Source organism: Sciurus vulgaris, assembly GCF_902686455.1.
Source record: "Sciurus vulgaris genome assembly, chromosome: 9".
In the NCBI taxonomy this organism is placed as follows: domain Eukaryota; kingdom Metazoa; phylum Chordata; class Mammalia; order Rodentia; family Sciuridae; genus Sciurus; species Sciurus vulgaris.
The window spans coordinates 28224446-28240133 of record NC_136469.1 but is presented as its reverse complement, the minus strand read 5'-3'; the positions used below and the strand labels follow the sequence as shown (position 1 = coordinate 28240133).

At 41.9% G+C, this 15688-nt stretch overlaps 1 protein-coding gene across 10 annotated transcripts in view; it reads right to left on the bottom strand.

Moving 5' to 3' along the window:
- Positions 1 to 15688, bottom strand: part of DCLK2 (doublecortin like kinase 2) — a 155319-nt gene that overhangs the window by 39769 nt on the left and 99862 nt on the right. For 6 of the 10 annotated variants that reach the window (XR_013766254.1, XR_013766255.1, XM_079154197.1 and 3 more), the window contains exons 5-6: positions 14922 to 14972; positions 9702 to 9796 (exon numbers count right to left, since the gene is read on the bottom strand). The exons of 1 other annotated variant lie outside the window; for it this stretch is intronic. Coding sequence is in view for 7 of the 9 variants with exons in the window: in XM_079154197.1 (XP_079010323.1) it covers positions 9702 to 9796; positions 14922 to 14972 (146 nt within the window). In the remaining 2 variants the exon portion in view is untranslated. The remainder of the gene's footprint in view (positions 1 to 9701; positions 9797 to 14921; positions 14973 to 15688) is intronic. 3 more of the 10 variants (XM_079154198.1, XM_079154195.1, XM_079154196.1) reach the window with 1 other exon arrangement.

Below are 15688 nucleotides of genomic sequence, written 5' to 3'. Positions count from 1 at the left end.
ACTCCAGAGCCCAGGAGCTTTTCGGCTATTCTTACGCTGTTGTCCTATTTTTATAAGGTCAGAAGAGAAGCCCTATAAAGTTATTGAACAATTAAGGAATGTCAGTAATTTCAAATTCACTGATCAAAATATAAAGAGGTACAAAATATAAATGGATAAAGAAACTGTGGTGTGTATATATATATATATATATATACACACACACACAATGGAATATTACTCAGCTATAAAGAATAATAAAATTACGGCATTTGCAGGCAAATGGATAAAATTGGAGAATATCATGTTAAGTGAGATAAGCCAATCTCAAAAATCCAAAAGATGAATGATCTCACTGATAAGCGGATGATGACACATAATGGGGGGTGGGAGGGGGGCAAGAATAGAGGAAGGAGGGACTGTATAGAGGGAAAAGAGAGGTGGGGGGGTGGGGGGAAGGGAAAAATAACAGAATGAATCAAACATCATTACTCTATGTAAATTATGAATATGCAAATGGTATGCTGTTACTCCATGTACAAACAGAAACATGTATTTACATTTGTTTACAATAAAAATAAATAAAATATATATAAAGAGGTATATTTAGAATGTCTTCAGATTATATAACATAGTAACATTCCTGAAATTCATGATATACAAATTACATTTATAACCTTTTCTCGCAAAGAATTTAAGAAAAAATTCTTCTTTATAAAGATGACACTGAAGATGGAAAAAGTACACTGAAAAGTATTTGTGAAAAGATCTGCTTCATTTTTGTGCTTCTGTCAGGGTTTTTTTGTTTTTTTTTTTTTTTTTTTTTTTAATTAAACTAAAGCACCAGTTCCATTAACTAGAAGGAAAGCTTGTGTAAATTACTACGAATGCTGAATTTGGATTGCATTTAGGAACAGAAAGGTCCATTTGTGTATACTGGATTTCTGATCATTTAAAACACTAGGAGTACTTCAATATGAGTAATGAGATAGGAATTGAAATCAGCACCAAGGGGTTGGTAACAAAGTGTTCCTACCTACAGCCATTCCTCAGATTTGGTTTCATGTGACAAAATGAGTATCATTTGAGGTCTGTGGTTGGTTAACTGTGACAAATGAAATCCGCTGAGCATGTGAACACAGGCTTAAGATAGTCGCCCACTAAGTGGTTCACCAAGGGGCTGGTGGAATCTGCTGGCTTATTTTTCTGTCCCTCAGTATCACTGCCACCTCAGGAGACTATGTGGCCTGCCACATTGGCACAGGACCTTGTCACATCCTAGCAAACCTTTCAAGTTAAGTGCTGGCCTACTGGCTCTTGCTCAAGAGACAGGTAGTCTCATCATGCTCCCGGTAAAAATGGCTGCATGCTTTCACTGTGAGGTCTTACAAATCTCCAGCACACCAAGGTGACGGGAGAGGTCCCTGCCTCTCTAGTTCCAGTCATGGAGGCCATCACAGTTGGCCACTATAACAACCCCTAAGTCTTAAATCTCTCCAGTGACCACTAAGAAGAGTCTGACACTACCATTTTCACGAATAAGGGGACCTTTAACGTGAACACGTTACTTGGATTCACATGAAGTTCTAACGAATGATCCAACACGGATCTGCACGAAGATAGGCTTCAGTCCCATGAGTCACTTGTCTCCAAACGCACCAAGACTTACTGAGCAACCACAATGTGCAGCTTGCTGTCCTCGAATGGGGGCTGGGATTCAACGTCATGCCTTTTTTTGGTTTGGAGAACTGAAGCCTTCAGAACTGCTCAGTCCCTCCCTGTGTTTTGGTTTCCAACAAAATCAATTACGTTCAAAGAGGAAGTCACCACCCAACATTCGGGGGTAATGAAAACAGCATCAAAGTGGTCAGTGGCTTAGTACTGAAGATTATTAACCAGTTTTAAACACAACAGAAAAGCCAAAGCTCCAGGGAAAAGCAAAAAATGTCTAAGGTCAGCAGCTACCGTGGATTTACATTTCACAGCTTCGAAAAGAAGTTTTCAAGTTCACGGGGTCAAAGAGTTACATTTTAGCTCTGCCAATCAGGGTGAGATACTGCCAGGGCTTTCATCGCACTTCACAAATCTAGGAGATCTTTCACCACCGGCAGACCCGGGAGACGGCATCAGATAAAATATCAGCACATCAGACAGTTTATAATCTCAAGATGTTGGCTAATGTTCCAAATGTACTTTTCTCTTCCTTCTTTCAACCAACAAGAATGCTCACAGCAGACAGCCCCCGGCAGACACGCAAGGCATTTTATCCCTCCGTGTCCACAGATGTGCCCGTGACTCTGAAGCCCTTAGTTACGACCTCCTTAAAAGTCTTAAACTGGGACACGGATGATGAATTAAAGTGCAGGGGAAATGCTTTCTTCATCTGTCTGGCAGCCGATGACACATTTAGTACTCTTTATTGCCTATCCGTCCAGAAGAAAATGCTATGATTTAAGCACAGTAAATATTCCTGTAGGGGAAAATTATCAGCTAGATCGAAGGGACTCTGAGGAGCCTGGGCAAAGGAAACAGATCACAGGCCGAGGTCAAGGAGAAAACCAGGAAGATGGGGATTAAGAGAAGAAAACAATGTCAGAGTGTGTGGTGGATTTGAAGAGAGGGAAAAGAAGGGCTAGGGAGAGATCCATCTGGAAAACAAAGGGCTGGAAGGAGAACAAAGGTATGGAATTGATGGGGAGACTTTGACAGCCTCCAAAGAGAAGGACGGACAGGAAGCCTAGGGAGGACAGGATGGGGGAACAGCAAGAACCTAAGGCAGAAGTTTGGGGTGGCTGCTAGACGTAAGTGACAGAAGGCTGGTGTGGTAGCCAGACTCCCAAATGGCCCCCACACACTTCACCTGATTTTCACACACTTGTGTCATGAATTTGCTGATGAGTCGCACACGCCTCCCAGGACATGATAGAAATGATGGGATGTGGCCTCCAAAACTAGGTCACAGAAACCAGAGCTTCTCCGTAGTATTCTCTTTCTGATCACTTGGTTCTGAGGACGCTCAAGCCAAATTATGGGGAGGTCCACGTGGGGAGGAACCAAGGCCTCCTGCCAACAGCCAGTACCAACCTGCCAGCAAGGGAAGGAGTCACCTTGAAAGTGGATCCTCCATTCCCAGTCACACCTTTGGGCCACCATGGCCCTGTTCTGCATTGTGACTATAACCTTGTGAAAAAACTTAATCCTGAAGCACCCAGTTAAACTGCTCTGGAATTCCTGACTCACAATAACTGCATAAGAAGATGAATGTTTATTATTGTGTTAAGTTGCTAAGTTTGGACAGAACCTGTTTCTAATAGAATCATCTATGGATTAGTAACAGGTTTAGAGTATGTGGAGAGGACAGGAAAGCAGAGACAAAAGGTACAGTTGGGAGGGAGGTCAGTAAAAGCAGAGCAGAGGACACTGCCCAGTCCTGCCTCCTATTCTTCCCTTCCTCAACTGCAGTTCCCAGAAGCACTTCCTAATAAACCCTCTGAGCCTTAAACTCCATCTCCAAATCTGCTTCACAGAGAACCTGGCCAGTGACGGCCCCAGAATCTATTTTCAACAAGACCCTGGGGTGCCGTGGTCTGCAGCCTCCTGGCCTCTGTGAAGGCTACTCTGGATGCCTGAAGGCTTAACACATTTACTTTCTTGGTGCCATGGGACCTTTCCCAGCATGGTTCTAAATACATAAAGTACATAAGATAACAAAAGAAAAGAAAAAATCCAGAGACTAACTTCTCTCACGTTCACTTTCCTTCCCAGACGTTACCGCATGCTAATCTTTATGGAAGTGAAATTTCCTTCATGTGAAAACAGTCTGGAAACCCCAAGGTTCGTGGTAGGAATAATGAGCTATTCTGAGTGCTTTCTGTACATTCAATCAGGCTCCGATTTGTGCTGCAGGTCCTGTGATTCTCTGTCACACAGAAGAGCAATGTGATGTGACTTACCCAAGATCACACAGCCTGTGAGTGGCCAAGCCAGGACCAGACCCAGGCACTGACCTCAGAGCCCTTGCTTCTGAACACCACACCATCCTGCGTCTGCCTCCAGAGGAGGGAGGCAGCTGAGTGGCAGGGGGCCATGGCATTCACCTTTGAGGCCCCTATGCGGAACACTAGGGGGCACCAGTTCTACCTTAATCCTCTCACCTAAATGAACCAAAGATGATTGTTTTGTCTTGGTTGCACTTATCAGGTTTTTTTTTTTTTTTTTATTTCAGGGAGGAACATTATTTGTTAGTTTATTATTACAACAATCCTTTAAAAATACTTTCAAATTCTTTTATTGGTGCATAATCATGCATAATACTGGAATTCATTATTGTCCTTAGCTTAACTAGGGAAGGTTGGAACATGCACAACAATTTTTAATAATTAAAGGGGAACAAAGGAAACATAAGCAAGAGTCCCAAGGAACTGTGCACCCTTATAGTGCAACTTGGCATGAATTGGCTTCACCGCGAAGGCCTCTGGCTCCCCGTGTGCCAGACTGCGGAAGGCAGGCTGAAGCCATGACAGCGGAAGAGGCTTATTCCTGTCCGGCCTGCAGAATGCTTCCTTCCTAGGTAACTACCTGCACTCTGGCACTTCAGCAAAAAAGTTCAAACAAAAGCCAAGCCCTAATACCTAGGAGTCAGTTCTGGGGTAGAGGCTTAACAGGAACCTGCTGGGTGTCCCTAACCTTTAATAACTCATTTTAAAAGTTTTGTTCCGACCATGTTTGCAATCTTCTGTTTAACAGGCTGGCCTTGCTTTTTCCTGGTGTCCTTGGGCTAGTAACCCTTACGAGCAGGAACTCTGCTTTCAAATCCGTTATATATGCCAACAATGTGGCTTCCATCACAGGCCCACCATATAACATCACCTTATGTTCACATACCCCATGCAGTTGATGGACCTGACCACACTGTGTTTCTAGCCTATGCCAATCTTGACAGTACTCTGCCCCATCACTGGCTTACAAAGAAAACCAATAACTTTCACCTTTGTGAACTCTGTTGTTTCAGGAAAGCTTTAAAAGGTTAAGCAGAAATGCTGGGCAAATGGTATAGACTGTTTCCCTTTCAAGTTTCTAGTAGATGCTATCAGCAAGCAACTCCCCAGGAAGAGCTGCCAATAAGCTCTCCCTTCCTCTCTCCCCACCTCCCTCCACCCCGCCCCTCCCCCGCCCCAGGATTTCCTCCCTTTCCTCAACCTTCCCCTTCTGGTTCCCCTCCCATTTAGCCTCTCATCCTTCTTCTCCCCACATTTTTTTTTTTTAAATGTAGACAGAGGGTCTCACTGAGTTGCTTAGGTCCCAAGTTGCTGAGGCTGGCTTTGAACTCAAAAATCCTCCTGCCTCAGCCTCCCTAGCTGCTGGGATTACTGGTGTTTGCCACCACACCAGCTCATCCTTCTTTCATGCAGAGCATTTGTGTGAACCCAGGAACTCGGTGGCCAGCCACTCATCTGCACTTGGTCTCCTGGCAGACTTACAGGGCACAGTTCTTCTGTATCCATATCAGCTTCCTCCTAGGAGAGCCACTGAAGCAGGCTCACCAGCGACACGAGAGGGTCCAGAACCACAGAACTTAGAGCTGGCCGGAAACATCAGTCAGAAACCCTGAGCAAGAATCCTGCTAAACCAGGCAGGGTGGCTCACACCTGTAATCCCAGCAAGCAGGAGGCCGAGGGAGGAAGATCAAAAGTTCCAGGCCAACCTCAGCAACTTGGGAGAGACTCTGTCTCAAAATAAAAAGGGCAGGGAATGTGGCTCAGTGGAAGAATGCTCTGGTGGAAAAAAAAAAAAAAAAAAGAAAGAAAAAAGAAAAAAAGAACCCTGCTAAGTCAGTTTGGGGGAAACTTCCCACCCTGCTATCAGACCTTGACCTTGATATATCTCCCTGGCCTGTATTACCAATAATTACCAATAATGCTGTCAAGTCAGTTTAGCCAGAAAACCTTTTCCTTTGAGGCTTCCTCTTCGTAATCTATCCTGTGCCTTCTCGCCTCCCCTCCCCATCCCACCCCGACCCCACCCCAGTTCCTTGGTTATAAATCCCACCTGTCCTTGCTGGAGCAGGGGTTGAGCCCAATCTCTCTTGCTGTACAACCCCCAACCACCATTTCCTGCCCTTCCCAACCACTTTGAATGAAATCTGCTTTACCATCTTTAACAAAAGGCAGGACTCACTCATTTTTTTCTTTACTACTACTAAGGCAAGACCAAAAAAATTATAATTAAGATTGCTACGTTTGGGATTTTCTGTCCCCCAAAGGTTCACATGGTAAAGGGTTGCTCTCCAGGGAGTGCTGCTGGGAGGTGGGGGAGCCTTTATGAAGTGGAGTTTAGTGGGAAGTTCTTAGGTTACTGGGGGTGTACCTTAACAGGGGATTGTGGATTCTGGTCCCTTAATTTCTCTTTTTGCTTCCTGTCCATGAGGTAAGTTTGCTCTGCCACATGCTCCTGGCACAATGCACTGCCTTGTCACAGGCCCCAAAGCAATCAGGTTAACAGATTATGGACTGAACCCTCCAAAACTGAGCCCAAACATACTTTTTCACTTTATATGTTGATTGCCTCTGGTATTTTTGTCACAGTAACAGAAGACTAACATAGATGTACAACTTTCAGTCATCCTGACATCTTTTAGTTTTAGGTTTAAAGAATATTAATTACTTGGTCACTATCCCTATTTTTTAGACTCCCACTCTAAAAAATTATTCCCAATTGGATGTTTTGCTTCCTCTACTGGCTTTGGTCCAATCCCTCAAAGAACATGATCTTTAACTACATATGAATGGAGCAGAGTTGTCTTCTTTACAAAGACAGTGTTTAAAAAAACAAAACAAAACTGAGTACCTTCTGTGGAGAGGACTGCTTCTGTATTTCTTTTTCAACAAGCAAACAAAAGCGGCACTAATAATGTCATCAGAGAGTAAACATCACACATACCACCTTATTTTCATTTTTTGTTCAATGTCTCCACTAAGATACACAAATGTCAGAAGTTCATACAAAGGGGGAAAATTGTGATAGAACATCAAATTCTGCTTACCCTGATATCACCTTACTTAATTCCTAGAGAGCAGCCCGGGCTTGGTTTGCTTGCTTTTGTAAATTCTCTGGTTCTTTGGCAAAAAGGGATTATCTACCCCCACAATCATTAAAGCATCTCACTAGGATAATAGTTCCTGCCCCCAAGAAACAGGCCTCCACTGTCAGACGCTCCCTCCTAAGTGATCTTAATAAGTTGCCGTAAATGATGAGGAAGGGGAAAGCAGGGGACTCACACACGATAATTATCTGCAATTTTCCATTTGTAATGTCACCGAGAAGAAAGAAAGAATGCAAACATGGACAGATGTGAGCAGAGTGTTACAAGGGCAGCAGAATTAGGGCGTTTGGTATAGAAAAGCAAGTAGACAAGAAATTCGCTGAAAGAGGGTTTCTTTTTTTTTAAAAAAATTTTTTTCTTTTACTTTTTTCTTGAAAGTTTTCATCTCCGTGAAATACATGCCACAGCTTGTTGAGAAGTGTAAGGAAATGGGATTTCCAGGAGGCAGGGCCCATGAGAAAGGCAGTGGCCTAGGGCTTCATGTGGCAGGCCCACCTCGCCACTGATATCGAAGGTAAACGTGGGGTTCCTGAATGAGCTTTCAAGGGAGAGGAAAAGGAAGAGACCCCCAGCTTCTTAGTTTGTTTGTTTTTTTTTTTTTTTTTCCTATTTGACAATGATAATCCTCATATTTTAGAGGTCATTTAAAAATCAATTGCCCTTAACAGATGAGAAAAAGAAAACCCAGAGAAGGTCTTACAGCTGTTAAAGCCCTTAGGCCTCAGGTGTGGTGGGAAAGCGAGGGTCACAGAAAGACCACTACTCTTTATTTTATCTTTACTTATAATCTCATTTTCAATCTAGACCAGTAAGATACTTCCTTTAATCAACCAATGATGTATCTTACTCTCTCCTGTCCTCACTAACTAATCCTTGAGGACTTCCTGTGTGCTTGGGGTTACTATGGAAATTAAGATACACTCATCATAGGAGAAACACATTTTCCTGATGTTTCGGCAATAATGCAATGTATTACCATGTTTTATACATTCCATGCATCTTCACTCCATACATGCTCATTATCCCCTGTGTGTGAGTGAGTGTGTGTGTGTGTGTGTGTGTGTGTGTGCATGTGTGGAGTGGGCGTGTGCCCCGTGTTAGTATGCCTCCTTAAAATGTTATATGTCCAGTCCTGAAGCTGTTTCAACTGTTAATAAGTAGAACCTAGTAGCAACTGCAGAAAAGGACAGTCTTGGGCTTACAGTTGAGAATGGACCAAGAAGAAAGATGGTAGCCCAGTTTACTATTATTGATAGAAAAAGGGGAATGTGGTCAAGACCCAAGGTAAGCAAGGACAAAGGAGCCTCGCCTGATAGTCACATACAGCCCTAGATCAAGAATGGCACCCCTGCCTGGGGAGAAACACGAATGACTTCTACATGTGGCTCGCTGGAAAGCGTACAGTGGTTTAATCCAGTTTAACAATGACCAGCACTAGGAGCCACCTAGTTTTTTGCATTCATGATTTAAAAACTTTCCTGGGAATCTTAGATGAGCATCATTCATGTTCACAGGGGAACACACAGCATTCCCAGGGCAGCGCAAGCAAGCCAGCCTTACTGATGGGCAGAGAATGTAACCTTCCAGAAGTCGGTGAGCCAGACGCCCACACTGCTCTGGTAGTGTCAGGCTGCCAGGCTTGGCAGGTACTGACTCCTCATTCACTCAAGGTGAAGGGTCTTTACCCTTCATTCTACTAATAAAACACATTCTTCAGCATCCTTAAGGAAAAGGAAACATCTTGGACCATATTTGAAGTGTTTAAGAAACCAACTTTGGAGATGGCATTCCTAATAATGGTATATCTGGTATCAACCAAACACCAAGTAATTTCGGAATTAAAGTTATTTACATACACATACATGGCTTTGGTTATACTTCAGTATTCTAGAATACTTTACCATACAATCTGATTGTTCCCATAAGGGAAACATCCAATCTTTAACCAAAGTATTTAGTGCTATTTTACCAGCACATTTTATAAATTTAAATTTTTGGGATCTACTAAACAACAAAACTTGACAAAATTCCACAAATTCAGTTTTGCCCATCGTTCTTCTCTTTCTTAGGTAACTGCCTACTGAACAAACTGCTTATCATGTTGTTGCTATTTACATTTTTAGGTCATCATAGTGAACACTTAAGATTTCTAAGTTCCTCACCAAAAATGAACTTTTTTTGCATTACCACATGTGGGAATAGATATGATATCAGAATTTCACTATATTTTAGATTTCAACAAGTCAAATGGTCGCCGTATTGCAATCATTATTTAAAATACGATTTTTTAAAAAAGAACTACAATGTTCTCCAGGGCTTTACCATTGTGAATCATTTTTATAATAAATAGAAAATAATTATATTTTACCACATTCTGTTCAATCCTAACAACAAGCTTGTATTCCCATTTTGGAGATGAGAACACTTCTGCAGAGAGAAGTTAGCCAATATTATGACAGGACACAGCATTCAAAGCCTGGTCTGCCTGGCTCCAAATCCAACTTCCATAACTTGTTACTGTACTCAAGCCCCTCAACAAATTAAACTGTTTAACTACACACCTTAAATGTAACAACAACAACAAAAATCACACAAGCATGCCACATGTTCTATTTCATACCTTTAATCCTCTGAAACTTCCTGGGCTAGTCGGAGAGGAACTGGAGGATTTCGTAGATTTAGGAGTAGAAAGTTGGCTGCTGGGAGTTCCATTGACTGACCACGAGACAACAAAGGAGACAGAAATCATCAAAACCCGAAACAACCAGGCTGGGCAAAAACACTAAGTACATGCACAATACAGCTCCAATCAGCTCAAAGCAGATGGCAACTCAGCAAACGAAGCAAAAAATAATGTATTGTATTACAGACAAAAAAAAAAAAAAAAAAAAAAAAAAAAAAAAAAAAAAAAAAAGGACAAGGAGTAAAACTAGAATCATTTTCAATAACAGTTTTTCAACAGGGATATAAACAAATATATAAGACATTATGGGATTGGAGGTGTGACAACTTGTACATATATCCCGCCTGCCAGAAAAGATAAATGACTGGCAGTACCTCTGCAATGGATTACCTTGAAGGTTCTTCCAGAACCTCCAGTATACCCTGTCTTGGTATATACCAACCTGAATGACCAAGAAGTTCCTGGGCTCTCCCCACCAACTCCACCATAACCCACATTTTCCAAATAGATTCCCTTCTTGGGGGTGGGGAGAGGAGATGCTGGGGACTGTACCCAGGGCCTTACATACGCAAAATCTATTCTTTACCACTGGACTACACCCCTGTTCTCTAAGTATATTCTTAATGGAAAGGAAAAATGACTGGTTATTTTCCTTGCAATATTTATTCGCTTGAAGACCATGAAAGATATTCTTCAACTTCCTACTTATTGAGGCTAGTTATTTCTAATTCCTTCTCCCCTTCTCTAATTCACACCCCCACACAGCTTACTTTCTTCATTTTTAGGCAAATCTCTTGGTCATTTTCTATCCAGTCCCTCCCAACCTCTATATGCTTCTTTGGTAGAAATCTCAATTGAGATCCTATGCTAGGGAGAGCATGGCCACCCCTGTTTAGAAGGAAGGTTAATTTTCAGATTCTACTCTACAGAATGCTGACCAAACACTTCAATACCACTCATGCTCATTCCAATTCATACCACCCCAATCTATTTGTGTAGTGATTTCACAAAGCTGGTAGTTAACATTTAGAACTAGTATATATATTGTTTTCTCTTCTAAGGAGTATATATGATCTCTTTTATTATTCATCTCCAAAGCTTTTGCTCAAATGAGATGAAAACCACCATTGATCTTTGTGGAAAGAAAAAAATCCATCTACCTTTCTTTTTCTTAACATGTGGGAGAAGACAACTACTATTTTAGATACTAGTAAGTATAAAAAACCAAATGCAGAGGTAAAGGTTCTGAACTGGTGACTCAAAAAGTCAGCACCAGAGAGAAGAGGCAGAAATTCTGAATCAAGACATATTTACAATGAGATGAATCACCTGGAAACAAGGATATCATGTTTACAAAGTTATATTTGTTTATCATATTGCTCATTTTAAAAACTCGGTAAACATGACATCTTTTTCAGTTATTTTTGAATTTCCAAACTACACCTTCTCTAATTCTGAACTGCTCATTTCGATATCTATATTTTAATAAATATATGGTACTTAGAAGACAAGTACAACACAAGCCACTACACAACTGGAAACATTCGAGAGCATTCAGCCAGGTGTTGGGGCGCACACCTGTAATCCCAGCTACTCGAGAGGCTGAGGCAGGAGGATTGCAAGCTTGAGGCCAGTCTAAGCAACTTGGTGAGACCCTGTCTCAAAATAAAATTAAAAAGGCTGGGGGTATAGTGCAGTGATAGATGGCCCCTGGATTCAATCCCTAATATTCCAAAGAGGAAAGGGGGGAAAGAAATTATTCAAAAGGGCTGGGGTTGTGGTTCAAAGGCAGAGCACTTGCCTAGCACATGTGAGGCACTGGGTTTCATCCTTAGCACCACATAAAAATAAATAAATAGAATAGAGGTGTTGTGCCCATCTACAACTAAAAAAAATAAAGTATCTGACAGTCTTTGTTATGGGCTGAGGATGTAGCTCAGTGGTACCTGCCCAGCATGCATGACAATCCCTAGCACCACACAAAAAAAGAATCTCTCTCTCTCTCTCTCTCTCTCTCTCTGTATACATATATATATAGAGAGATTGATATCTATATAGATATATAGATATAGATAGATATAGATAGGTATAAAAACAAGAAAACATCAGTCCTTGATATTTCTCAATTTCAACTGCTGTTCTTTATTTTTTCCTTTAAAAGGTAGAGCAAAAGGATTTTCAAGGTGGTGAAACCACTCTGCATGATCCTATAATGGAGGATACAGGCCATCATGAATGTGCCCAGACCATAAAACACACAGCAAGAGTGAACCTCAATGTGAACCTCAGACCTCAGTGACAATGACATGCTGACTAACTCTGATGGGGGCTGAAAATGGAGGAGGCCCCCTGCGTTTGGAGGCAGGAGATATATAGGCAATTGGCACTTTCTGCTCAATTTTGGCGTTAACCTAATACTGCTGCAAAAAATAGTTTCTAAAAATATCTCTTTCAAGAGAATTCATATGAAAAGGAGACCATTATAGGTAATAAACTAGTAAACTTGCTGTGAGCTGAGCCTGAATTCTACTTTTTTCCCCAGGACTGGGGATTGAACCTGGGCCTCAGGTATGCTGGGCAAGCACTCTGCCACGAGCAACATCCCCGGCCCTTTTAAGTTTTATTATTTTTATTTTATTATTTTAAGACAGGATCTCAGTAAGTTGCTGAGGCTGGCCTTGAACTTGTGATCCTCCTACCTCAGCCTCTAGAGTAGCTGGGATATGTGCCATTGTGCCCAGCTATTTTAACCTCCATTCCACATAACAATCTGTACAGGTCACCGGTTCCTAATCAATCAGCCTTCACATTGGGAGCAAAGGCTTTCTGATATGGTGATAGAAATGGGACTAAAGGAAAATGTTTAAAAATCAGTTCTTGCACATGGCTGTTTAAAAATCTACCTATGCCTAAGCACGATTTTTAAAAGTATTTTTAGTTGTAGCTGGACACAATACCTTTATTTCATATTTTTATGTGGTGCTGAGGATCGAACCCAGTGCCTCGCATGTGCTAGAGAAGCACTCTACCACTGAGCTACAAATGCAGACCCCCTAAGTATGATTTCTTAACAAAACTCACTGCAAGGGATTTAATCCATGTCCATAATTACATGTCCATAGTTTTTCAAAATAATTCTCATCCTAAAAAGATACTAGTCACATGTAGCACTTTGTTTTCAACAGCATTTGGAAGGTTCTAGAAATGTTCACTGATAAGAAGTCCTTAATTCCATTACTTGCACACTTCTCCTGGGATCTGGGGAAGCTAAATGGAGCTCTGGACAGAGGCATGTGTCCCCTCCCCATCACCGCTGCTGCCCACGGGCAGGTGTACAAGGCCAGTGGGGTCTTCGCAACACTTCTCACTCTCCCTCACTGCCCCCCCAAATTTATCTTCCTCCCTTCAACTATAAGGTAACAGAAATTTGGGGGGCTCTGTTGTTTATTTCTTTGCTCCAAATACTTATCTTGAGAGAAAATGAAAGATTCACAAGCTAAAACACGGATTTTTAAGATTTACATCATGGTAACTACGAACCCCCTTTTGTTATCCACATTAATATCCATGTGTTCATAGCATACTGTTTTGGGTAGTTTGATAGGGTTTTGCTGAAGAGTTGGACCAGAAGACTGCGCTCAATGCAGCGCTTCTGTTCCAATATCATGGTTACAAACAACGAGCTCTGTTTGAAATTCCAACTAGTCCTTTTCCTTTTTTTTTTTGAGATGAGACCTGAGTTGCCTGGCTGGCCTGCAACCATTGACCTCAAGTGATCCTCCTGCTTCAGCTTCCCAAGTCACTGGGACTAGACAGGTGCACACCACTGGGCCCAGCTCCCCTGGAGGGTTTTACATAGCCACAGGTATTCCACAGCTAAAGCCGTCTGTAATAGCACACGATACTGCTCCCGTCACTGTAGCCTCTAACACAAAGCTCTCCCGCTCTTGATGATGGAAAACGGGGAGAAAGCACTGCTTAGCTAAGTAGAGCGGCTCTCTTCAGAATCCCAGTGAAGTGCAGCAGATGACTCGGGCTCTCAGTTTTCTATAACCACAGTGAGGGCCGAACACTCTCTCCACTAACTTCTCAGGCCACATGCCCTCTGAAATGTGATTTTAAAATCTCACAACTTTTACCCATGAGTTAGAGGCCTGCTCTGTCCAAATACAGATTCAGGTGAAAATTTGCATCCTGGAATGTCAGTGTCCCTTCATCAGTTTTTAAGAATTCCAAATTCAAGTTAAAAAGAATCATTTATGAAGTCTGCCAAAGAGCACTTGGTCTGCAGGGCAAATGCAGCACTGAAACATTTTTAGTTCATTGTGTTAATTTTCCTCTTTGGACCTCAGGGAGACAAAATTGAATTAATTATATCTGATTCTTGAACTACTCTCTCTTATTTAATTATACTGATGTAATAAATATCTGTAAACATATCGCCTAAAACAAAATCCAGGAATCTAGCAGTAAGTCTGTATGTACCACATTACTTGCTCAGGTCGTCATATTTATACAAATTTCATATTATACTAGCTTTCAGAGTTTCAGGATAATTTACAGAAAGCCTAATACAATTTAAGGTAAGGTCAATGGCAGAGAGATCTTTGGTAAAAATACTCAAGGTGTCCACTGGCAGAGTGTGCTGAGCCGTAACTTTATGAAAATCATTGCTTTGCCACTAGAAAGATCACAGCAACAGCCTCCTTGTGTGTACAGGAAACAGCTCACAATTCTACTCCAGCAAATGTTACTGTAAAGTACTTTGAATTCGAGGGTTTTAAAGATCCCTAAGTGCTTCACCCTGGGGTGGGAGAAAGGTTGAGGGTAGAAAAGTACAACAGCTTCTATGGCAATTTTTGTATCATCAACAAACCGCATCAACCTCTTACCATCACAGAAAAATTTCCGAAATTAACTAGAAACAGCTCGTTGAGGTGACCGTGCCTCCTCCATCACTCTGCATCTCCGCTGCACAAAGGCAGGCAGGAGGCGATCGATCACTGGGTCTCGGGCACTGTGAAGTTTCTCACCCTGTCAGGTGCCCATTGGAGTTGGCCAGACACACTCATGGAAATGGAGCAAAAGGAAACAAACGGAGCAACGACAGAAACAGAAGCCCAGCGGAGCGACAAAGCCATCGCGATGGTGGCTCACCTGGGGACTTGGCTGCAGAATAGGCACTGGAGTGGTGGCCTCCCCTCCTGACTGCACACGCGCAGTGTACACAAAGCAGGAGGAGACAGCAAGAGAGTGGTTATTCAGCAGGTCTAAGGTGCGCAAGAAAGCAGGGTGGACAGCCTGCCCTAAAGACAGCAGGGGAGGGGCCAGGCCGCCTTCCCGAGCTGCCAGCCAAGGGGATTCACTGATTCCACTTGCTCCTGCCCTAGATTTGCCCCCTGTTCAATGGTTTTTCATGATTCTTCCCTTAGTTGGAAGTGAAACAAGCAAAATTATCTTAATTGCCATAAACAAGCCCATAGAATCAATAATGAGATATTTATGGATGTTTTTATTGTTTCAAAAAATGTCCAAACAGTTCGAATTATGACATATCTATGGGCTTAAGACTTGAAAGAAACTTCATTATAGAAAAATCTGACTCCCGGATGGGGATATAGCTCAGTTGGTAGAGTGTTTGCCTCGCATGCACAAGGCTCTGGGTTCAATTCCTAGCACCAAAAAAAAAAAAAAAAATCTTAAATAAGTACCATTTTCCAACAATGATCATTGCTACTGTTACCTTGCTTGATTGAAGGAAATGCCAGTGGAGATTTATCAAACATTAAACATAATTGTGTATGTGTATGTTTTACAATAAGAGGAACATTAGAAAAATAAATACCCATAATTATTTAGTACAAAATTCAAAATGCAGTACACCATGGTCAAAATGTAAAACACTTCTATGTAAATACCAGAAG